At 37.5% G+C, this 26,133-nt stretch overlaps 2 protein-coding genes across 2 annotated transcripts; one reads left to right on the forward strand and one right to left on the reverse strand.

Moving 5' to 3' along the window:
- Window positions 1-1,619: 1,619 nt before the first annotated feature.
- Window positions 1,620-13,103, forward strand: LOC121965338 (cytochrome P450 2G1-like). The gene is made up of 9 exons (XM_088079234.1): window positions 1,620-1,920; window positions 4,804-4,966; window positions 5,412-5,561; window positions 6,466-6,626; window positions 7,713-7,889; window positions 8,103-8,244; window positions 9,096-9,283; window positions 9,366-9,507; window positions 10,319-13,103. Exons 1-9 carry the CDS (start codon window positions 1,750-1,752, stop codon window positions 10,501-10,503), a joined length of 1,479 nt encoding a protein of 492 aa, XP_087935360.1. The 5' UTR covers window positions 1,620-1,749; the 3' UTR covers window positions 10,504-13,103.
- LOC121942963 (cyclin-dependent kinase-like 1) lies at window positions 12,268-26,047 on the reverse strand. The gene is made up of 11 exons (XM_088079239.1): window positions 24,477-26,047; window positions 24,103-24,147; window positions 21,395-21,583; window positions 20,491-20,612; window positions 18,473-18,545; window positions 16,367-16,457; window positions 15,815-16,015; window positions 14,220-14,302; window positions 14,065-14,121; window positions 13,748-13,900; window positions 12,268-12,363 (listed from the first exon to the last, which is right to left on the reverse strand). The coding sequence occupies exons 2-11, from the start codon at window positions 24,127-24,129 to the stop codon at window positions 12,268-12,270; spliced, it is 1,092 nt and encodes a 363-aa protein (XP_087935365.1). The 5' UTR covers window positions 24,130-24,147; window positions 24,477-26,047.
- Window positions 26,048-26,133: the final 86 nt, after the last annotated feature.

Here is a 26,133-nt window from a genome sequence, read left to right on the forward strand (position 1 = left end):
GCATGATTACGAATCCTCTTCTCCTTATATATATATATTTTTGTACATATTTTAATCAATTATTGGTCCCTGTGTTGTGAACATGGATTCATACACAACAAAAACAAATATATTATTGCCATAAAAATGAATTGCTACATCATATAATATTACTTTTATACATACAAATGGCAATAAATAACTTCTTGCTGTGAAGGAATTGTGTATGAATCTGGTATAAGTTATTTTCTTTAAATTATATATTCTATGATTCTATATTAAATTTGATTGGAAGATGAGCTGTCAAACGAGGACATTTGTAAATACTCAAGACTTGGAAAACACTTTCTAAAAGACTTTTATTTTACATATTTCACAGTTTGTACCCTTGCAATGATGCAATTTGCTACAAAACCAACCATATTAAATGTATCTCATAAATTCCAACTTAAAGTCACCAAATGTACTGTCTCAATATTTTAATTTTTGCACAAGGACAATCAACAACTGCATTTCAAGGGAATATCCCTCAATAGAGACAAAGATGTCATCCTTTAATGTGGAGAGAATCTAGATTAGAAACTAGAAACTATAGTGTGAAGAGAAATTAAACTAGAAACTAGAGTTTGAAGAGAAACTAGAGTGTAAAGGGAAATTAGACTAAAAACTAGAAACTAGAGTCCAGGCAGCAGGGACTGCACCGAGCAGGATTTCTCAATTAGCTAGCTAACTTCTAAAGTAGCATGCAACAACTTCACAGCATATTTGTAGCAATAATTAATACTTATGATTGACTTAAACTTGATATTTGTAAGTTTATTTTTACAAATTCAGATTCAAAACATTAAAATGATAGCCATAGACTTAGACAAGGTTACAAGACTAAGGGCCCCTGGGCAGAGATACGCAAAAGGCCCCACCTCCTCTCATATATGAGCAAGACTCACAGACTTTGTGGTAATTTTGCCTCTTTTATTGTTGTTGTTTTCTGTCTCTCGATAGTTGTCATGCATCGTTTTCTGGTTTTGTGTTTCTTTGTAGTCATATTGTGTCTCTTTATGGGTGTTTTGCCTGTTTTAGTTGTTATTTCTGTCCTTTTCCAGTTCCAGTCTTTTTGTTTCTCCTTGTGTTCTTTTTGAGTCTCTTTCTGATATGTTAGTTTGAGTCACATCTTGCATGGTGAAGGCCAAGGGAGCAGCCAGGATTTTGGGCCTCTGGGATTGGGACTAGGTTCGATCAGTGCGGCATCCATGACTATACCATGACTATATAAGTATTTTTCAGAGGTTAGCTGCGTAATGAATGCATTGCGTAGTCACATCTTAACAAAAAAGGGTGTGGGGCTGGTCAAGAGGATTCAATTACAATAAAGAATGATTATAGCACAAAAATGTTTGTTGTCTTATTTGACTTCACAAAAAATGGCAAAAGATGTAACACAACTACTTGAATCACTGTGCAGTTAACTTAAAAGTTACTGCAAGTTATTGCAAAATATAGTTATACAACTAGTTTTGAGGGTTTACTTCTGATGATCTTTGTCAAGGTCCAGGGCCTCACAGTAAACCTGCAGCAGACAGGCAGGAGGCTGCGCACTCTCATTGAACCGGGGTTATTCCAAGTAACCTCCGGTGCCCTTCCTGCTTCTGCATGAGATCAGGAAAAGGTCTGACAGCTGTGTGGAGCTGCGCAATCAGCTGATCTCTCCAAACATTTCCACCTTTAGTGAACTGCAGAGACTCGTTTGTGCGTTTTCTTTCGTGGGGCGTTATGGAGTTTTCTGCCACGTTGGTTTTAGCGGCTTTTATCGCTGCTTTGCTGTTTTTGTTAAGCCTGAAGAGCCGAAAACACGTCTGTTTACCTCCAGGACCGTCCGCCCTGCCGATCATTGGAAACCTGCTGCAGCTCGACAAAAGAGCTCCTTTTAAAACTATGCTAAAGGTGAGAAAGTTCCTCTGTTTCCTGCCGTTAGCGTGATGCATTGAGGCGATCTTTCAAAAGGGTTTTATGTGTATAGAAATGTTTTACCTGTAGGTCAAACGTTTCCCTGAGTCATTATGTTGAAATCACTCACACGCAGCTAACAGCCTACTTATCCCTTCAAAATCTTATATCTTAGAACATTGGCTTGATTTCTTTCCAAAACAATGGGAGAAGGCAACGAGCAACTTAACAAGACATGGCCCAAAATTTAGCAAAAACTTAGTTAAAAAAGTAACAAGCAAATCACCTGAAAATATGTCAGAAAGAAGGTCAAAATAAACATGAAAATGACCTAGAAATAGTGCTGAAAAAAGTTTAATAAAATATTTGATTATATATTTTTTTCAAAGTTATATCCATTGAAACTTATGCATTCACATTATTCCTTCACTTTAAATTTTCTTATCTCCTTCTCAGTGGCTGGGCAGATTATCACCAATAACCGCTTTAAAAACCTCCATATTCCTTCAGTCTTTTGCTTTTCAAACTGCAAGCACAGCTCTTACCATGTTAAGAATTAAAGGTCCAGTGTGTAGGATTTAGTGACATCTTCTGGAGAGGACTGCAGATTGCAACCAGTTGAAACAAATTCTTTGTGCTAAGCCTGAAGGATTTCGTCAGTGTTGATTTTCAGGAGGTTTTTACCTAAAAGATAAATTATCCACATAAGTCTCTTCCTCTCCAAAAACAAACAGGCCTCGAGCCAGAGGCATAAAATACATCCATGACTAACTATGTGTATGCACAAAAGCAGAAATATACATACTAGGGTTGCAAATTGTAAGCACTTTTGTTAATCAATTAATCGGTAAATACAACAACCGATTAATCAGTCAAAGCTCACAACAACATATTGCATTTAGTTTGACCACATAGCATAGTCTATCAATTAATAAATTAAATTTAACGTGTATAACGAAATTCTTAAGGACTTATTAATCAATCTCTGATTAACTGTTACCTTCACTAAAGCATATCATCCTGGCACTGGGCCCACGTGCACGACCCTCATTTCCACACCTAAAGTTAGCAATAAAGTGATGAAGAAACACCATTAAAAATTTGTTTGCATATCGATACATGTGCCCCTCCAGCATTCATTAGACCTGTCAGTGAGAAATACAGTAACTAAAGTGCTGTTTCACCAGCTATGTTGAATTGGCAATGTCCTCCAACTTTGTCAAAGCAACTGTTATACACAGGTGTTAATATTTTTTGTATCAGTGCAACAAATTTATCACATTTTCTGCGAACCATCTTTGCAGTAAATTCTCAATCATCATTTAAAAGTCAGCAAGATTGCATATTCTTTTTTCATAAATACCAGTTTATGTGTGGGGGGAAAAGCATACACAGTGTTTTATCACCGGCCCCAGGTGATCAGAACCACTTACAAATCAGTGTTTCTCTGACGCTTTTCATCTCATCTAAGATGAGATGATCTAACTGTTTATCCAATGGTAACTAAAACACAGTTCCTATTTCCAGGCGATTATACAGTAAAGAAAACATAGTTATTATATTATGTTCCACAGCTGCCAATATACTCCTGTAGTGTGCTTCTTAACTCAAAATAAAACTTCTCAGAGGCATAGTTGTAAGAAATATAAAGGTCTTTAATCAAAGACCTGAGATGGTTTGAAATGCAACTGAAGCATGCCACATTTGACAGATAGTCATATAACTTGTCATAGGGGCCAGCCCTTTTTCACTCACCGATCAAAACAAACATTGGATTCACTCTTCCTGATTTTTAACCATTCCCTAAAATCATCTGATCGGGGTACCATAAAGACATGTTTGTTCAATAAACAGGACCTTAAATGTGTCATCATCTTAGCTGAGTAAGTCATACACAAGTAAAGACAAATAAAATAAAGATTAGTATGTGGTATATGTGGTAGATTAATAATATAACCATAAATTTCCACCACACTCCCCTAAATCCTCCACACTGCTCCCTTAATTACATAATAACTAATTAATTTAGCTTTGGTGTCTGTTGTAGCTGTTGTGTGTTGTATACACAAACTCCTGTAGATTTTTTGTTGTCAAAGGCAAAATCCTTGTAAATTATTTAGCTTATTCCCATTATAATTCTGAAAACAGTTTAGCTCACTTCACTTGTCAGGAGAAATTTAGATATTTTGTGCTTTTGCTGATTTTTCATATTTTTCTTACCAGTTCTCAGTTATGAATTTATGTGCATCATACTTGTGTATGTTTATGTTCTTGTTAGGATATCTGCAATTAGATGTTCTATTTAGTTATGGGCAGAGTAAAATAATTAATCGTATATACCATTGCCACATCTCATCCATATGTGCCCATATATAATAATTATAATAATATTAGCAATAATAATACATTTTGCAATTATTGATACTCCAAAGGGAAAGTTAGCCTTTTGTCAAACCCTTCCTACCCCGGCTGGCTTAGAGTGACCTGTGATGTCTAAGTCATACAATAATAAAAAAATAACTAAATTAATTTATTAATTGATATTAAAAAGCACACAGAATTAAGAACGACAAAAAGATTAATGATTACCAAAATAAATTAATCAAAAAATAACAATACTACTCATCTTACCCTGCTAATGATAGTAGTAGGTCTATCACTAATAAATACAATGCATGTACTCATATATTACATATGTATACACATGCCTACACATATCCATATTAAGCATAAATACATATATTAATACCTCTGTGCAAAGAATAATGACCAACTTGACTCATTAAGATAGGGTATCTGTGTTTTTTGCATTGATTTTTTAAATATTTTTTTTTAGTATGTATAAAAATCAAATGCATGTTTGCTGTGTCTAACCTGCAGCTTGGTGAAAGTTATGGCCCTGTGATGACAGTGTACCTGGGCCGTCAGCGTGCTGTGGTCCTGGTGGGGTACGATGCTGTGAAGGAGGCACTGGTGGACCAAGCAGAAGACTTCACTGGCAGAGGACCTATTCCTTTCTTGATGAGGGCTACCAAGGGTTACGGTAATATGAAGATTTTGTGATGATGTGTGAAGCATTTCAACATGTTTGAGTACATTCTGTGCCCTTAAAGAGACCATTTTAAGTATGTGAAGGTCAGATTTATGAAAATGTTCTTAAACTCCAGCAGTAGAGCCCTCTTGACAATCCTGCTGGCTGCAATGTAAGCTGTAAGTCATAAGTGTTTGAAGCCCCAGGCTCCCTCGATTGAGGACTGGATGGATATGGTTCATCAAATCTGTACTATGTAGAAACTGACATATTCCCTTAAATCACGGCAAGATAAATTTACCAGTATATGGACGAAACGGATTGACCTTTTTTTAGCTATTTTGCTAACTCTGGTTCAACAGTTGTATTATACATGACTCCTGTTAAATTCAGTAATGAACTAAAATATGGAAAACTTAAAAAAAGTTTTTCAACTACCATTCCTACATATTCAAAGGTTTGGTGATCAGTAATGGAGAGCGCTGGCGGCAGCTACGACGTTTCACCCTGACCACGCTGAGAGACTTTGGGATGGGACGCAAAGGAATGGAAGAGTGGATCCAGGAGGAGAGTAAACATCTGGTGGCCCGCATTAATAATACCAAAGGTATCTATATGCTTTCCATGTATACTTGTGTATGTCTCCATCAGTCTTTAGCCGCTTTTACACAGAGATCATGCTATAGAGCTGCAACAAAGTCCCCCCTTTATATCGCCCCTGCATTTTTACACAGAACCAAACGATAGCGGCATCATTCCACTTGTGTGTGATTATACACTGCATTGTGGCATCCTGCGATCAAAAGAGCCACGACGGGTGTGACATTTAACACAGCACCTGCCTCAAGCATGACAAATAATATATGCTGAGGCAGCACTTTTTAGACGGTGACAAAGGCAGAACATCTTCTCTGCTATATGACAGCTGATTTCATCCTCTGCTGGGAGGTTAAGGAGCTCCTGAGCCTCATTGTTTTCCTAGTTTGCGGATATTTATGGCCCGTGTTCTTCTTTCATTTAGTCTCTTATTGCTACAGCTGCTTTTTAACTCTTAGGGCCTGCTTTAATATTACACACACTTATAATACTCTGCACACAAAATGCCCTTTTCAGAATCAAGCTTTAAAAACTTTCACACATTGATATTATTTTCTAGTTTCATTGAGTTATTTTTTTAACCAACATCAGTCCTAATAATAAATATCAGATATTCATTAAAAGATGACTTGTTTTTGTTCAAACAAAGCAATATTCACTGACTTTTCTAAACTTGGTTAAATAAACAGTAAATATGTCTGTTTGTCTTTTTTGACATTTTCCTTTAAAAAAACAAAACCATAATGTGTTCTATATAATCTGTCATTTTAAAAAACAAAGCCATAAAACGTTCTATATATCAGAATTTGTCACCGAGACAAGTCGTGGGGTGGAACACAATAGTCCAGGTGGTCTTGGTCTTTTTAATCATCACACTAAAAGTTTTCTGAGCCTGTATTCCTTTTTTTTTCCAGCCACACCTTTTGATCCCACCTACTTCATGAGCTGCACCGTGTCAAACGTGATCTGCTGCTTGGTGTTTGGTCAACGCTTCAGCTATAACGACGACCACTTCCTGTCCCTCCTGCAGATAATCTCAGAAGTACTGAACTTTGGCAGCAGTCCCTGGGGTCAGGTAAGAGGGGGAGGTGCAGAGAAAGTGAGGGGCATGGTGGGGGGAGCTAAGTGGTTTGGAACACTGCTCACCTGGAAGACGAGCTTAGCACCAAAACTAATGTCGACCCAAATCACTTTGATTTCACTGTTGCAGTCAAGCTTCCAATGTGGAAAAAAATTGAATTTTTGGTTGGCTATATCCATATTACTTGATATGGATCAGGGATAACCACGCCCAAATCAACCCAGCTTCAGGAAACTGAAAAAACTAAAATGACAATATTTCAAATTTGGATCGACGCTTATGTCTGATAATTTTTTCATGTTTTTTATTCTGCAAGTAAGACCCTAAATTACATATCAAGAAAGTTCTTGGTGGTTTGGCTCCCCAGAGGTTTTAAAAGTTTTTAGTCCTGGCTCATGCAAATAGTGAAATTCAATGATGTGAACATCAACAACCAACAGTTGCGCTCTCTCCAGCACCAAACAAGCAGCAGCAAACTGGGTAGATGCTGAGCATGAAGGGGATTACAGGGGGGTGCAGGAACAAGTCACAGTTCTCTTGTTCTGAGAAAACAGAGGAGAAACTGGATTTGTGCAGAGAACAAGAGTCTGTTTTTAATTTAGCATGTATCCTATCCAACAACCACAATTTATTTTAGTAAGAATTCTTAATTATTTAAACAATTATGTCTCCTTTCACCAAAATAGCGCGGCTAAGCAAAGGAGGCTGGTAGCGAGTTGAGGCATTAAAATCCAAACTGTCAAGTTTGTACATAGTGGCGCCTGGTCACAGGTCATTCTAAGTCAGCTGGGGTGGGGAATGGAGGGGAGCGTTAGACAATAGTTTGATCAAAAGTTTGATCACAAAAAAAACAGCATTATTATTTTGATTTCCAGGTTGTGCAAAGTACAGTTATAATCAGCAAGGGTCTTTTATCATCCATTTCAGTCGGTCCTGTGGGGGATGATTTGCAGTTTGCATGCAGGGACAGTCACTGCATTTCTCTTTCAGCAGCACCTCAAACACCGAAGGTTGACAGGTTCTCTACTCGACTAACAGCTGGTTATTATTCACACATGTCCTTTCCGCTCCTCATCACAGCTGTATAATATCTTTCCTCGGTTGATGGAAATACTGCCAGGTCGTCAGCATGTAATGTTTGCCCATATTGAGAAGCTGCGAGATTTTATAATGAAAAAGATCCAGGAACACCAGGACACACTGGACCTCAGCTCACCCAGAGATTACATCGACTGCTTCCTCACCAGACTCAGTCAGGTATGAAACAACTTTGAGTAACTGATTTACTGTAGACATGTGAAGCATGCTTACTCATTACGCTTGCTTATTCACTGATGCAAATACAAATACTCCCTAAAATATACTGCAAATACTGTTGACCACTGGGTGCACAGATGGGTACATTTTGAATTGCGATCCTTCAGTTTTTTTTGTCATATCAGTGAAATGGCTCCTGTTTTGTTTCGTTAGGAAAAGCATCTTCCCACAACAGAGTTCCACTATGAGAACTTGGTGTCAACAGTGTTGAATCTGTACCTGGCAGGAACTGAAACCACCAGTTCAACTATCAGATTTGGACTAAATGTGCTGGTCAAATATCCCAGAATACAGGGTAGGTCACAGAGACCACTGTTTACACAGATGAATGAATATCTTTTAACACATCTCCATTTTATAGCTTTTGACCTTGCACCTTTTCTACTTCAAATTCTCAGTTGGGAGTTGGGAGTTGTTTGTTATTGTTACTATTTAAATTACAGTATTTATTATTTTTGAACTTGGACCATATTTTACCATGTTTTTTTGGTCTAAGTGAGTAATGGAGACATTGGGTCTCATTTATGGAACATGAGCAGAATGAATTTGTGTATAAAGTGTTCACAGAAATTTACATGTATTCTGGCATTCATCAGTATAGTAGCTCAGATCTGTTTCTGGGTTCTACACCTGCCTCTAAGTGTTGTATAAGGGTGAATGAGAAATGCAGATAGATATTTCTTGATCTTCATAAAAAAATTACAGTTTAATTCGTATTGTGCTCTGTTATGTTCATCCTACACAGGTGCCTTTGAAACACAGAAGTTAAACATTACAAAAGATTAGAAATAAAACACAGTCAGCAGATTCAGAGAAGAACAGATCAGTGATGGCTGTCAGAATTTGTGTTTCATCCGAACAATACAATACTGAGCCTGAGCCCGACCAGTTTCTCATGTCTCTTGGGTCTTTCCTTAACATTGTCAGGCACATTTTACAACAATCTGAGCCTGTCGGTGGCAATAGTAACTTTAAGCGCTTTAAACGGATGTAAACTGGCAGTGCACAATTGACTATAGGGATTATGTTTTATAGCATGTTTTGCATGTTTTACAATATTGAATTTTATTTTGTCAATATACCAATTGGTAACTTAATTGATTGTTTCTTCACAAGTTAAATAGCTCTATTTTCATCATTCTGAAGAGAATATGCAGCAGGAGATTTACACTGTGATTGGACAGGAGCGTTGTCCTTTTATGGAGGACAGGAAGTCCCTACCATTCACAAATGCAGTCCTCCATGAAATTCTGCGTCTGATAGATATTGTTCCCATGAGTGTCCCTCACTATGCTCTCCAGGACATCTCATTCAGGGGTTACACCATTCCCAAGGTATTCAGCTTTCATCACATGAATGATGCAGAAAGTTTCCAAATAATTTAAGACTGATCTGATGTGATGTTTTGTCTCACAGGATACAATCATTATTCCCTTGTTGCATTCTGTGCTGAAAGAGGAAAAACAGTGGGACACCCCATGGTCCTTTAACCCCCAGCACTTTCTGGATCAGAACGGCAACTTTAAAAAAAATCCAGCATTCCTGCCATTCTCTGCAGGTAAATTATGCAATACATGTCCTGCAGCTGCGTGTCAATCACTCAGAAAATGTGCCTAACATTGGGCCTGCTTGCTGGACAGATTTTATTGTTGTCTTTTTTTGAGTTGGGTTTTTTTTTGTGTTTAACCCTTTGAAACTTGGATCGACATCATCTTTCTTATGCTGCATTCAGATGTCTTAAACAAGCATTTAAACCTTTGAAATGTGAGCAATCCAATTACTTTCTTTTAAAAAATATGGGGGGAAAAAAGGCAACCAGCAACTTAGCATTCAGTGATCCACAAATTGCAAAAAAAAAGTTAAAGGTGACAAGAAAATAAAAAATTATCTTTCGAAGAAGAAAAATCAGATATGTGTGTGTGTGTGTGTGTGTGTGTGTGTGTGTGTGTGTGTGTGTGTATATATATGTATATGTATATATATATATATATATATATATATATATATATATATATATATATATATATATATATATATATATATATATATATATATATAGAGAGAGAGAGAGAGAGAGAGAGAGAATCGTGAGCATTAATGAATAACTAGGAAAAACATCAAGAAAACTATATAAATGATCATTATAATTTAAAATGTAAAATTAGGGTATAGAAATAAATATATTTATTTATTCTACCTACATTTATTTCAGGTAATTTCCCATCCCCCTATTTTTATTTATTTATTTTTTTACTAATTTATTGTAAAAAAAAAAAAAAAAAAAAAAATAACTTTTTAACAATTTTTTGCTAATTTTTTATCATTTCTTGTTTTGGTGCTTATTGCTTTCTCACTGGTTTGTTTGTCAGGAAAGAGATCTTGTGTCGGAGAGTCGCTTGCTCACATGGAGATTTTCATCTTCATGGTGTCACTTCTTCAGCATTTTACCTTCTCGTGCCCCGGAGGACCTGACAGCGTGGATCTCAGCCCGGAATACAGCAGCTTCGCCAATGTGCCTCGCAGGTACAACATCATTGCAACACCCCGGTGGTAATCATATTTTACATCACAATCTTTCCTCTGGCTTTCAACTGCTGAAAAGTTGATCATTTTTTACCAAGGGAACAAATTTGATGCGCAGATCAGACACACTGACTCTAAAGTTTGTCATGTACCCAGCTTGCTTTTAGAGATATTTCTATCAATCATAAATGCTCAGTTCAGTGGTCTATAGATTTAATTCCCACAGTACACACAGTTTAGATTTAACGGTTCATGTTGTGCCAAAACAAAAAACAAAAAGGATTTTGTATTTGTAAATTTAATTTCCTGGACTCTTGCTGAGATTATTACAACAGAGGGCTTACATTAAATACTTGTGGAACACGTTAAAAAAATAATGTATTTTACTGATAAACCAGAAATACTGAACGTTTTGTCCAAATTCCATCAATTATCTTGTGACCAACTGTAGATGAACCCCAGATTACGAACTATTTAGGTGAGAGGCACTTATCCATAGTCCCATTGTGTTACCTAGATGTCTGTCAGCCTCCAGTTTGAAGATACACGCAGGTGCTCTGACATGCAAACCAAACAATGCACTGTTGTAAATGGGGGCAGCCGCAAAACATATTTACACTTCTTTAAAAAAGTACTGGCTAAAAAGTCTGTTATATACAGTGTACACTATATTTAGAATATTTTCAGTGCTTTGTCTTGCCATCAGAAAGCAATATCCAACCACAAACTGAAGCTTATCTCGCTCTGTTCAAAGCCAGACTCAATGAAAAAATAAGTACTTTAACGTTGCTGAACATAGGAGCCAGTTTGTTTGTGTTGTTGTGTGGCTTTAGAAAGTTTGCATCAGATTCACCAAACAGATAATAACACAAACAGTAATTGAGGCAGCGGAGGACCAGCTGCTCCTGTGTTCTGTGAGGTAAAAATACTGTTTTTGTCAGTCGATCGTTTTGAAGCTGAGATGAATCATGTCAGAACTTTTTCCACCTATTAATATGACCTATAACCTGCACAATGCAATTGGAAAACAAACAGATCCTTTCGGGTGATAAAAAAATAAATAAATAAAATAATATAGCTGCATAAGTGTTCACAAACTCTTATAATTGGGGATGTGGCTGTGTTCAGAATTAACCATAATAATCATATTCAAATGCATGTGAAATAGTAGGCCGTACACACCTGCTATCAATTAAAGTGACTCTGATCAGCCTCAAATAAAGTTCAGCTCATTTTTTTTTTGTGAAATTGGAGAAGAAATCAAGCCAATGCTCAGGTTTCAAAGGGTTAAACACCTTTTGCTGCTATAAAATATATGCAGAAATGAAATAAAAATTATTCTTTACAGACCATCTTGTTAAACTGATTAATTCTACAATGTAGTACATATTTTGAATGTATGATATGAGCCTGCACGCAGATCAGAAAACTAGAAACTTGTAGTACTTTTATCCAAGTGATGATGGCACTCTGCTGACTTTTATGACCTATTTAATAATCTTATAGATATATGAAAGTGCAGTACTCATGTCTCGCTCTATTCTCCTCCTAAAGAACTGTTAGCATGTTGCCTAGCCTGCAACTGTAAATGCTTTTACAATTGTTTGTCGTGTAAAGAATATAAAGTGATTAAATCAACAAACACGACAAGTGAGAGTGATCATAGAAGTAAAATGCACTTCTTCATTGTCACACCAACAATATATGCGTCCTCAAACTGAAGTGTATTCATATGATTGCAAAAAGCATCACACAGGTTCATGGTCCTCAGTTCAGACATAAACGTGTTGGTTTGCTAAATGTTGGGCAGGTGATATTTATGCTTCACCTGTCTCTTAACATCTGGAGCTGGTGAGATGTTGCTGTTTGGTAGCTGAGGCAGGTACTGAGCCTGGAGAGAGGGAGAGAAAAGGTTGACATGATATCAGGATGTCTAACTGTAATTTTTTACATGATTCTCCTCTTAAGAGGTGGCTGTTAAAAAAAGGTAGTTCCCTCTTTGAGAGGTCTGTTTAAACTCATGCAAGTTCAAATGTTTAGTTCGTAGTAGTGTTTTATAAATGAAAGCGTTGCATCATATTTTCAGTTTTTGGAACATACTAAGCAGATGGATTCAGAAACTAATCCACAGAGGTGAATCTTTCATCCTGAAAACATTTTGGGTGGAGTGTCCGTCTTAAGATACATCCACACTAATGTGTTTTTGTTTTCAAAATGCATAACCATTGCCACATTTACGCCCAGCATCCATACTACATTCTTTAAAAATGCTACTGACCCTGTTTTAGTTTGAATACCTTGGGGTTGCGTTTTAGACTGGACCAGTGAAAACGCAGGCTTTTGGTCGACAGATTATTGGCCTAGACGAATATTGGGGCCAATATTTGGCATTTTTCCAATTATCTGTATCTGCATTTTGTTTTAATGATTGCAAATAAAATAAATTAATTTAAAAGTGCGGAGGAAATGTCCGCATGGGAGGAACTTCAACCTCAAGGAGCTATTTTTATTTTTTCATTTTGTATTCAAATTTTCTTGGGATAAAAAAAAAAAAGAACTTGTAAAAGAGCTGTGTATGATGTTGAACGATTTTAATTTTGATTAAACATTTGCTAAATGCATTTAAACAAAGTCTTGTGTTGGAGTTTGGTATATTTTAAATTCTAAATATTGACAGAAATATTTTCATTTTTATTGTAAATACACATTGGTTCCAAATATCAGTTATTGGTCTCACTGACTACTAATAATCAGTATCGGTCTGAAAAAGAATACCCTTACCCTTACTTATACGTCACAGCTTGTTAAGTCAAAATATTATGGCTCGATCTGCATAACTTTAGTTATTTTATCCTTCTTGTGGGTAACGCTCTAATACGTTGCCGAGTTTTCTTTGTAATGACTCCCTTTCTGTTTTCTTTTGCATTGACAGCCTTGTTTTCATGTCACTTTCAATAACAGTTCCACCTCCTCACCAGTCTTACTTTTCGCCATCTCCCTACAAGTGTTTGCTGTAACTAAGCAACCAACTGCTTCCTGTTCATGTTGGTATGTGCATGCCCAGTGTATGCAAAGGGTCATCTGATACGTGTTTTCAGGTGTGTTAATATGCATTTATGGTGGATGTGGCCTTAGTGAAGTGTCAGTGAGAAATACTGTCTTTCTGCTAAAGCCCCAACCAAAAGACAGATAGCTGTAGCAGGGTGCACACTCTGCACGTTTGGTGTTATGGGAGGATTTCTCGCGCTGTTAAGCAGGCGTTGTTTCATACTAACCCCTGGCTGTCTGCGTCGGGAGCCTTTGTCATGTCGTCTTCCTGGGCGCTCGCCCTCACGGCCCCAGTTGGCTCCTCCTTCCTCCTGGAAGTACGGCAGCTCCAGTATCTCTTCACAGGACAGCCGCAGAGACGGGTCCATCACCAGGCACGACTGCTCATACAAATTTGGCATTTTGTCATACCAGAATATTGACTTTGCTTTGAGTTCTCACTGTCTGATGGACAAGCTTCTTCTGTACTGTTACTTATCAGCCAACATTTGACAGTACGCTAACACTGATACATCCGTGATAAGCTAAAATCATATAAACATACCTTCATAACTTGGAGGGCCTGCTGAGACACACCATGGAAGCGCTTCTCCAAAGGCTCCTAGATTCAAAAAATAAATGATGAATAGTAACATTAACCACACTTCATCTCCTCATTATTAAGAACATGGGTATTCTCAGTGCTAACAGGACTCGTACCGTGGTGTCGGGTTCAGGAATACTGACTCCACTGAAGAAAACGTTGGAGCGGAAGACCTGCTGGTGACGAGGGATCAGGTCACCTGAGGTCAGGAAGAAGATTATCTAATCTTAATATAGTACAAAAACTTCAGTCAGTGTGTGTGTGTGTAGTAGTGGCCATTTTGGTAAATGGAAACAAAAATGTGTAATTAAGATCAAAAACATCCTTAACGTTATCTCCTTAAAAATGAAAGAGAACAGCCTGTTTTCTATACTGATTCAACAAACCAACAAGAGCGAAGATTATGTAAGCGAGGCCAAGTTTCTATGTGTTTCTTCTGGGCTATGACATGTCATGTGTGTAACCACCTAGAAAACATGAGGAGTTCAGTGCTTTTTTTTTTTTAAGTGTATATTAGGCCTAAAATTATGTAATCTGCGATGGGACAGATATAAAGCTCTGGGTAGTTCTGCACTAAAATGATCAACTCCTTCTCCATAGTTATTATAGACTGACATTTACGGAAGATATCTACTGGTTGTGATTGGTTGTTCCTTGTCACATGATGTAGTGCATGTTGCTGCGTTCCAGAAGTTTAAATTTGTTTATCTCATGGCATGTATCCAAAGGATCTGTCATTTCCACACCTCCCATTAATTGTCTGTGTAAGCAGCCATGCAAGACATTCTGGCAGCATCATGCCGTGTTTGGAGAGACAGGCATCCGCTCCACATTTGCAGAAAGTTGAATCTAGGCGATTTTATGTAAATCATGAATGTCCAGCATGACTCACCTGTATGGAAACTATTGAAAAACAATGAAAAACTAACTACGTCGATCTAAATTGAAGACAGATTCAGGGCAGCTGTGGCGCAGAAAAGGTCCCCTAATCAGAGGGTTGGTGGTTTGATCCCCATGCTTCTCCAGTTTGCATGTCAAACTATCCATGCACAAGATACTGAACCCCGAATTGCTCCAGATGGCAATGATTGTGTGTGAATGTCTATAAACTGAGAAGCAGGTGGCACCTTGTATGGGAGCCTTGGCCAGCAGCGTATGATTGGGTTTGTGAATGGGTAAATGTGCCATGCAGTGTCAAAGTGTTCTGAGTTGTCCAACGACTACAGAAGTGCCATGCAAATGTAGGCTCATTTACAATTAAGCAAGTGCACGAGTTCACAAACGCATTTCAATGAATTGGTTCCTGATATAAGATATAAGAAACTTTCCAAACAAGCTGGTATGTTTGTCGGGTTTGAAATCTGTCAGCAGACAGCCCATGAGCCGAGTCAAAACTATAGATTTGAGGGCACAAAAAACGAGGGTTATGTTGGCCCTAAGGGTGCTGTCACACTGACCTGTTCACACTAACTGCCCGTTTTGTTTCAGTTCGCTCAGACTTGACTGAAAGCTTTCAAGCATCCAATAAACTGGATCAAGACTGCTTCAAAAGGTCGATCTTAGTCTGTTTTTCAGCTGACTGGTACAGTTTGTGGTGTGGTAGCATTAATTTAATCCATTGTGGAAACTATCAAGTAAGAAATGTCATATGCAGTTTGTGTGTGAGTTTTTGTGTCCACAGGTTGATTATTCCTGTTGGTTATCAGTGTACCTAGGGTTTTTCGGATGAGGTAGAGCTGGTCAACGTCAGACTTCCCGGGCCAGAGTGGATTTCCGTGAAGAAGCTCAGCGAAGACGCATCCAAGGGCCCACACGTCCACAGGGGGCCCGTACTGAGTGTCCCCGACCAGCAGTTCGGGAGCGCGGTACCAGCGGGTCGCTACGTAGTCTGTGTAGTCGTCCTCCGGTCCAGCTGCGTGTTTGACACATGAGCAGATAGAGATAACTTGTACGGACATAGATGCACTTAGATGCTGAATAATGAACACTAAATAACGTGTACATGGTAGGGGAAGGGATTACAAGGCCTGCTGAATGACTACATGTTAATGTATGGAAACACAACACTGAAACCTAAAGCAGGCAGGGTAAACAGAGACACACGACACAGAGGAGCACTGACTGGCTGAACGCTCCTCCTATGCATTCATTCAAACATTGAAAGTGAGGAGCAGCAGTTGATTCAGGTTCCGTGTTGAATAAGTCATTAGAGGTGGATTAACGCTAAACGCACGTAAATGCAGCGGCTCTCTTGATGACCTACTCAGAATGCGGGCGAAGCCGAAGTCACAGAGCTTGATGACTCCAGTTTTGGTGAGGAGGATGTTCTCTGGCTTTACATCACGGTGGATGCACTGCAACAGAAACGCTCGGCATCAAGGATTTGGCAACATGATATACGCTCTCTCAGCAACAGAGAAAGAGGATTATATTAGGTTGACAGATTAGGACTGGACAAACAAAAGCAAGAGATCAGGAACCTGCACCCGTTTGAAAATTGAAATTGAACACTGCATTGGAGTCACTGAGACTTCAATGACCTGTTGGGGAACTGAAGCATAAACAAAGTTAGCGTTTGCTCATTGTGATCTGGAATCATGCTGAATTCAACACACCTCAAGCTCATTATCCAAACTACTACATACAGGTCCCTGGTGGACAGCTGTAGTTGATTCTCACAAGTTTTCCACACAAGTATTTTGCACTGAAAACTGCTATGAGTTTTGTCAGATTCTGGAAACTATAGTCATGGGAAAGCATATTTCAAGCAATGCTGTGAGCAGTCACAGTCAACAAATGAACCACTCTAAAATGTAAATGTTGTACCAAGACATCTCTGAGTGGTGCTGATTCCCGAAAGGTGAGGTGAGGTGATATTTCATTTATAATCTTGTGGGAGCAAATCTTAACTTGTTTGCACAATTTAGTCAGTTATGTCTCACACGTAAGATAAAATATTACCGCTTGGGACTTAAGGGGCTGCATATTTAACTAATATAATAATAATAATAATAATAATAATAATAATAATAATAATAATAATAATGACACAGTTAAAAAGTGCTTATGTCATTACATTAAAATGTAAAAATAAAGTTAAGCAGAATATTAGAGCAACAAAACCATATATAAAATGTTTGATAAACTAAAATAGTCAACAGGAGGGCTTTTTTTTTCAAGTCCATCTTAATACAATCAAATAACATATGCCACTCCTTTGAGAGGGTTATTTGTTGCTGTAGTTATTCATCCCTTCCAACTACAAAATAAAATATTGTGGACAAAATTCAGTCTTCATTCTCTAAAACAAAATCATTATTAAAGGCTCAGTGTGTAGGATTTAGGGGAATGTATTGTCAAAAATATAATTGTTTTTCTCTTTACCAGAAACCAAGATGGCGCCTATTCAGTCCAATAGTGCTGTTTACCTAGTGCGCACGCAAAATGAGTTTATAGCTTTCAGGTTTACTTCCGCAGTATGTGGCCCTGTGACTATAGCACAGTTGTGTGTCTACCGCTTGGCACATAGACTTTACATTGTGATGACAACACTGATTTTTTTTTTTTTTTAACGCACTTTCCTTGGCTCGAGGAAAACCTCCATGAATCAAATATTCACAATAGAGTTAAAATAGACCTTGTTTGCAGGTTGAGGTGAGCTTTTTGGACAGCAGATAATTTTTTTTTTTTTCTGAAGACCAACAGTCTTCATCAGCGTCGAAGACTGTTGGTTGAAACACGTTTGTCGTGTTGCTGCCACAGGCCCAGGATTAATAGCGTCTAAAAAGGACATTTATGTGTGCTGATGGACAGTTTTTTCGTACATTGCTTTTTGTGTCATGCACCTGAAAAATTTTTTCAGTTGCGGTTTTGAGCATGCTCCATTTTTCCTTGTGTCATCATGTTGCACTGTCATGTTTCTACAGTAGCCCAGAATGCACAAACCAAACACTGGCTCTAGATAGGGCCATTTGCGTTTTTCATGTTGTCCACCATAGTTTTCTTACGCACTTGGCACACAGGAGAATTTTCAGTTGGTCACAATGTGCAACTTCACCACTAGATGCCACTAAATTCTACACACTAGACCTTTAAATCAGAAGCTTACATTATATGAAGCTGTGGATTTTGTCCTCTATTTTTGTAGTGTTGTCACATAAGAAATGGATCACTGCATGGCCAGTATGGAGAGGAGGAAATCATTACAGAGCCCAGTAATTTCAGTGCACTTTACATATGGGGTAAAATTATTGTTCTAAGGCAGGCTTGAAATGCTCAAAATGTATCATTTAAGACAAGAAGAAAATCAAAGAATAAATGCACAAAAATAACAGAAAAAAAGTAAGTACCAGATTAAAAATATACTGACATTGTGCTTGTGGCAGAAGTTGACAGCCTGCAGAGTCTGCCACACTATACTTTTCAGCTGAGCCTCTGGTACCCTGCAGAGGACGACAGGACAAGGAAACATTGATCGTTGTAAACAAAACAAACCTATTTACTCGTCATGTTTTCCTTGTCTATTATTAAAAAAAAAAAAAAAGAAGTTGTGCTTTACACAGCTCTCACCCGGGTAACCTTAGGCCCGTCTCTAACAGCAACAGCGCCTTTGTTTTCAGGAGCAGCTAGAGTTTCTGCTGCACAGCCTTGTGGGAAAAGGATAAAATGGTCCGACAGCAGCTAACCGCTGTGGCCTGAGCTGGCTGTGTGACCTCACATGACAGAAGCTAAACCTTATCTTGTGACCTTAGATTGCATGAGGAGTTCCTTAAAACATGGAGTGAAAAGAAGAGCGCTTTCCTCTAAATGCTTAAGTAATATTTTGCTTTAGCCCTGGCTGCTCCTCCCTCACTGCTCTGCCAACACCATGTCTTTGAAATCTCTTGGCAACAGTCTCAACTTGGTCTCTGTAATTCACCCTGTTCCTTCCTGCTGCCCTTCTCTCCAGAGCACCACTCTGAACAAATAAATGTACACACACTGAGTTGTATGTTCAGCTGTGTGCCAAACAGATAATTCTTTGAAAGGGAGGACCACTTTGCAATGATGGAAGAAGTATTCGGATCCTTTAGTTGAAGGATCATCTCCAAAATGACCATTTGTTTATCAGCTACTCACCCCATGTTACGTAGATTTTTTTTTTTTTTTTAAGATTATTTTTGGGGGCTTTTATTGCCTTTGATTGACAGTGTGAGCGTGAAAGGGGGAGAGAAAAAGGGGGAGACATACAGCAAAGGGCTGAGGCCAGATTCTAACCCGTGGCCACGGTGGCAAGGATAAAGCCTGTGTACATGGGGCGCGGCTTTATCCACTGAGCAACCAGGCACACCACGTAAAATTTTGAAAGAAAAACTGTTCTTTTGCAAGCCTCCACCATGACCAAAGAATCCAAACATGGATTTCTTCATAAACTGAAATAAATGCGGACCACCTTTAACAACAGCAAAACTATCAACACATCTGTCTAAACTCTCACACGACTGGTACAGTATAATCAAAATCTAATTTATCCAGTCCATTGACTGCTTGTAAGACAGACAACAAAACAGATATAAATGTAAACAAAGGAAATGAGGAAAAAGGGTTTTAAAAAAAAGTGTGTGTGCATAGGCATGAGCAGAAAGAACTAATAACGCCAAACCAGACTCATCCTGCAAACTTACATCAAATGTTTCATTGCTGTTTGTTTGTTTTTCCTCTGGTTTTTGTTTCTTTTTTTTTTTCATTATTCATGTTGCTTCTAACTTTTATTCAATATCCAATCCAATATCATTGCTTTGTTGACTTTGTATTTGGTTTTAGGTACGCACAAATTGAATTGAATTGAATGTAAGCGCATCGATTGGCTGACATAGCTGTCAATCATGGCAGAAAATCCACTCTTTGTAGAACTGAATAATTCATTAAAACCGAACTTATCATAAAAGCGATCACTTGAACAAAAGGGTGATGAGAACTACCTTTAGTGACAGAAACCATCTTTGGAAAAAAATGTTTCATATTTTACAAACTGGCTATATGTTTTGTGTGTGAAACCTGAATCTGCAAAGTAACTCATACCTTATACCATCAAACAAAGGCAGTGGTGTGAAAAGTACAATATTTCTGACTAGGATGTAGTCAGGTGTTAAGTAGCATAAATAGGAAGTGCTTGACTAAAGAAGAAGTACTTGAAAATTGTACTCAAGTACAGTATTTTAAATCACTGCACTTTTGTCATGGATTATTAAAGAGGTACTGCAGTATAAATAACAAATATACTTAAAGCCTTCAGTAAATGAGTATTTTAACTGTCTCAGTATGTGTCCCTTCAGTGTCTTCCATGACTCCCTGATCTAACTCAGAACAGCTCACAGACATGACATGGCTGTGTTTCCCGTGACCTACCCTCGGGGGTGTTTGTCCAGCTCATTGAGGACCGTCTGCTCACAAAACTCAAACACCAAGTGGAGCCGTCTTTTCCTCCTGAAGACCTCCAGCAGGTTGACCAGATTCACATGTTTCAGCTGCTGCAGGACCAACGGAGGACATGGACACAGGTCAGTGCACTAACAGTACAAAATGTTCTGCAAAATCTTTAAAATTAAACTTCAGTATTTTCAACCTGGACCCTATTATTCCATGTTTTCGTGTCTGACTAATGGGATTTACATGTTTTGAAATTGGTCCAGTGATGAGAGAGATCACTGCAGCTGGCAGCTGAGAGGCTGCAATGAAACCACTCAGGGCATGTTCGCACCATCAATTTTCATCCACTTAAAATTACTTGTTTTTGCAACTGACAGGCTCAGATTGTTATTATAAATTTCTGACAATATAATGGAAAGGCTCCTTAAAGACAGACCTTGTTGTTGTTTTGTTTAACTAGAAACGGCCCTGATATCACCAAACCCACCAAACTGCATTTAAATGTACAGTAATTTTATCATCATAAAACACACTTCTTTCAAAGTCAGCCGAAACCAAATTATACTTACAACAGCTGTCTTGGTTCATCTTTTCACTGTTCCAACAATCACCAACTCTGGTTTGTTTTAAATAAACTTTAATTCACACAGTTAGATGTGAAAATATGCTGTCTCTATACACCCTAAAATTGCCGTGTTTTTTAAGGTGGAGTCTGGTGGGTTTGGAGAGGATGATCTCTGGGCTGTTTCTGGTAAAAAAAAAAAAGTAAATCATATAGCTGAACAAGTGCATGTGTAACTGTTTGTGTGCACGTCTCTACTCTGCCCGTGGTGTTAGATGTGCCCAAACTTGATACTATAGGCTGATACTAATCTCTTCTCACCTTCAGCATACGTATTTCTCGCAATGCAATCTTCTTAATGACGGGGTCATCTTCAGATTCCACAAACTTCTTGATGGCGACTATCTGGCTGGTGTCTCTGTGTCTGCACTTGAACACCACGCCGTAGGAGCCCTCGCCAATTTTGGCCAGCTTTTCATATTTCTCCATCGGGCAGTTTGTAGATGTCACCTGTCAAAGAACACAAACTCAGCACTTCATCAAAGCCTTATAATCCCCCAAATAAAAATGTGGGGGTTACAATTTTAGGGATGGTACTTTATCAGACAAAGGAGGTGGTTGGAGTGTGACTTTATTTAAACTTTATAAACTTTATAAATTTATTTTTCATCTTGACCCTTCGAAAACTACAAATATTTTCTCTGAGCCTCCCTACGTGACTGAAAATGCATGACCCCTCCCGCACTATAATTAACCATATTTTGCATATTCCCACCAAATGTAGGCATGGAGCCAATGAGCAAACGGCGCAGAGGGAGTTATCACCAAAATAAACCACTTTCTTTCTTTCTTTCTTTTGTAAAAATAAAATCCCCCTTAAAAATGTATCATCACACCACCCGTGTTCACTTCAGCAGAACATGGGTGTATGACAGCCACACATAAAAGCAACAAAATTTAATAAGTACAGCGCACACAGTCGGCATTAGCTACATGTGTAATATTCCTAAATAAATCATACACAACAATGGCAGCAGTGGCCTGAATATTAGTGCAGCTGTCATTATTAGATTTATAAAATGTACCCATTGCTGACTGAAAAGTTAAAAGTTGAAATAGAAATTTAAAAAAGCGCAGAATTTAATGATTTCTTTCTTCTTTTTAAAATCTTTTTTTTTTACATGATCAGGTGCAAACAGTTTCTTTTAGATGGCAAGTTAAATACAACATGTAGAATAAAGTGGTTTTGATAAAATATCACTATTTCAAGCTTAGATTTGATTTCCTATATTTTGTGTTGCATTTAAACTGGATGCTGGGCATGCTCATTTGTTGCGCAACAGTTGTTCTCTTCTGCTTGTGTTTATTGTAACAATGTGTATGCTACCCTCTTGGCCAGGTCACTCTTGAAAAAAGATTTTAAATCTCAATTAGATTTTTATGTGCTTAAATAAAACTGGTTAAATAAGGACCTTCAGAAATTTGAAAATTAGATAAATTTGGTGACTATTACAACCTCATCTTCAAAAATACAGCTTTTTCCCCCCCAATACTTAAAATTATACTGCCTGTATAGTGCAGATATAGTACAATTTACAGGACAATTGCATTTCTTTTCTTTCCTCTACTTGTGTTTTTTTTCCTCATTGTTTTTGTTAAAAGAAAAAGCAAACATATAATACTTCCATATCCACATATGCTTACTACTTACATATACATATATAGATCTAAGAAAAAACAGGAGAGGAAGTTGAAACAGTAGAGGTATCATACAAAGTCCACTTGTAGTAAGGTTATAAATTTGATTAATTTATTCTAGATTTGATAGAATTTATTCCTTTGAATCCTCAAAGAAAGGGTCGGCTTTTACATTTTAAACATTTCTAAAATTATTCCATATCAGTCTTCCAAAGTGCTGTGTTTAGCCACTTTCTAGTGATCGTGGTGATTTTTTTACTTGCCACCAAAATGGCCTGCAGCAGCTTTGTAGCCCTCCTCTGTTTCAGAAATACAAGATGACCCAGAGAGTCATCAAGTTCAGAGGTATTTGAGTCCTAAACACTGTGTTCAGGGTTTTGTGAATGCCCTTCCAGTACAAGTTCAGTTTGGGACGGTCCCAAAATATATGAAAATGGTTTACTTCCACTGAGCCACATTGTCTCGATAATTTATGGTTTCAAACTCTCTGGCTGTGATAAGTATTTTACATATTTTAAAGAAAACATGCCTTTCAAACCCAGTTGCAGGTTATGAAGTTGTTCAAATAAATACACAAGAGGCCTTCTACCGTTTAAAGTATGATGTCCCTCCCCTTTGCCAAATCAAAAACCACAACTCTCTTCCCAGTGCTTAAAAAAATATTTTAAGTGCCCGTCATGTTTTGTACCACCTCCTCCCCTCTCACAAATAACAAACAGTTGCTGAGACTATTATTTTTCTAAAGTTACCGGCAGGAATTCCACAGTCCAGAAAACGTGTTGTTTGTAGACAAAACCAGCTCATGCAGACTTTTTTATTAACCCTTTAACACTTGGATCAATATCCTGTGCTGTGTTCAGACACTTTTCATCTGCATTTAAACCAGGGAAATCTGAGAAAATTGGTCTGTTTCAAAAACCTGGGAAAAACATAATCAGAAACTTGGCAAGACGTCCTCAAATTTCTTAAAGAAAAAAAACGTGAAAGGTGAATTACCTGAAAATTAGTTGAGGTATAACTAGATAATATATAAAATAATAATAATAATAATTTTAAAAAACTAGGGAAAAATGTCCAGAAAACTATATTTATAATTTAAAAAATATAACCTATGTTACATAAAATATATATGCATTATTTATTTATTTATTTATTTATTTTCAGTTGATTCCCTTGTAGCTATTCACAAATTTCTTGCACATTTTCACCATTCTTTGTTAAGTTGTTCATCACCTTCTCCCTATGTTTTTGAAAGAAATCAAGCCAGTTCGCTCAGGTGTCAAAGGGCTACCTACAGTTTGTATCAAAACCAGCATGAGAGACGGACTCACCTGTCCAGAGTCTGAGAGGGTCTTCATGGACAGTCAGCAGCGAGTCTGTGGAGGATTTAAGTCCATCAAAAGTCAATAAAGCAACATGTGTGCACGCGCAGACCCTGTGGGCTTAAAATCATAAGGACAGTTTGGAAATACTTCAGCAGTGAAGATCTCACAGGTCTCTCTCCTCTCTCTGGGTGTCTCTGTCTCTTCTACTGTCTGCTATCTCTGCGTCCTGTGCGTCGTCGCTGCCTTGGTAACCCTCTCACCTTCTTATTTCCCCTCAGCTCAGTCCAAGAACTCAATCAGAGGCTTCGTTTTTACTCCGTTTTCATATTAAAATGATGTCTCATATTTTCATAACACAGATATTACGACGTTAAACTTACCTCTTGGAAACTGCGCAGAAAAGAGCAACAAAAACACAGCCTGTGGGACACTAATTCACAACGCTGGCTACGTAAGTTAAAATACGCACGAGGATACACGATCGCGGTTACCAAGGAGACAGGTGGCTCGTGAGGTAGGCGGACGCACGTAACAGGGACCTAACAGGCAGTACCCTTAGTTTTCTTAATCAGTAAGCCCGTGAAGCCCAAGACAGATGGTCTTTTATAGTTTTGTTGGTAAACGCATATCAACTTTGGAGGGCTAATGGAGAATAAAAAATGGGAAATTATGTATGCTACAGTGGTTTGATTATTATGGCCAAACAATTTATCCACACATTTGTTTTGCTTGTTTATTTTCCATGACTGTTCTATGCTCAGTCTGTATTTTGTTCTGTTGGCACTTAATTATCAACTTGATGATGCAATGACTAGAACATACTACTGAATTAATGTTTAAAAAAAACTCAAAAAACCCCTAGAATACTAATTTAGAAAAAATGACCAAATTATCATGTACAAACAACATGGCTTTAAAATCTTGCATTAGGACAATACACAGTAGCATCAAAATGTATAAATATATTACATTAAAATATATGATACATTACATTTTAAAACATGTCAGCAAGAACAGTCATGCATGGCCTTGTAGGAGCTCATATAAACATACACGCTTAGGCACATGCAGTGCATGCAACTTGTAAGCGAAAGTGGTCTATATTTTAACATTTTAGCAAAAATGCCTGTTTTTGGGAAGTACAGTGTACAACTGGATGAATGACACTTGATTATAGCTACTCCATGAGTTGTAGAAGAGTTTAGAATTAGATGTTTTGATATAGTTTTGCTGTTAAATATGGAAATCTATGACTTCAATTCATGAAGACTGTCTTTTTTGGACACTCCATTCACCATGAAGGCATGCGGGAAAAAAATTGTGTTCACAATTCAACATTCAACATAGTTAAAAGTTTGCTTGCTTGCTACAGCTAATAGATATGCTTATATTAAAATGTGCACCTATTAAAACTAAATGAAAGCTACTAGGAACAAAATAACTATATATATATATATATATATATATATATATATATATATATATAATACAACTTTTCTTTAAGCACATATGCAATAATAATCTGTCATGTGATTTATGTTATGTAACACACACACATCAGCCATTCAGCTGCATAACAAATACTTTTACTTTTGATAACTTTACATACATTGTGCTGATGACTCCTCTGTATTTTTACTTGAGTAAGATTTTGAATGAAGGATTTGAAATGTTATATTGTCCTTCCTCTCAACTCACCTGCTCTCTCTATAACTTTACTTTGACAATAAGTCACTGAATTGATCCTATCTGCCTGCTTTTTTGAGTTTGTGTCCAATCCTGCATTTCCTGAATAAAATGTTGTATTTTTACATTGTTGTATTCCTATTATAATGCACCAAAACGTGAGCATGACTCTTATTACTTTATTTTACATGCTTGCCCATTAACCCATAGACACTGATGGTGCATTTTATGCTCTTGTCATGATTCTTTTTTTTAAAAATAAAATTGGTTGTGTTCATGCATATGGCATACATTTTGGCAAGATTGTGTATTTCTGTTTAATCTTAGAATTTCCAGCTCATTTCCAACAAA

This window comes from Plectropomus leopardus, chromosome 6 (genome assembly GCF_026936395.1).
Source record: "Plectropomus leopardus strain MGB_pleo_1.0 chromosome 6, ASM2693639v1, whole genome shotgun sequence".
NCBI classification, from domain to species: Eukaryota; Metazoa; Chordata; class Actinopteri; order Perciformes; family Serranidae; genus Plectropomus; species Plectropomus leopardus.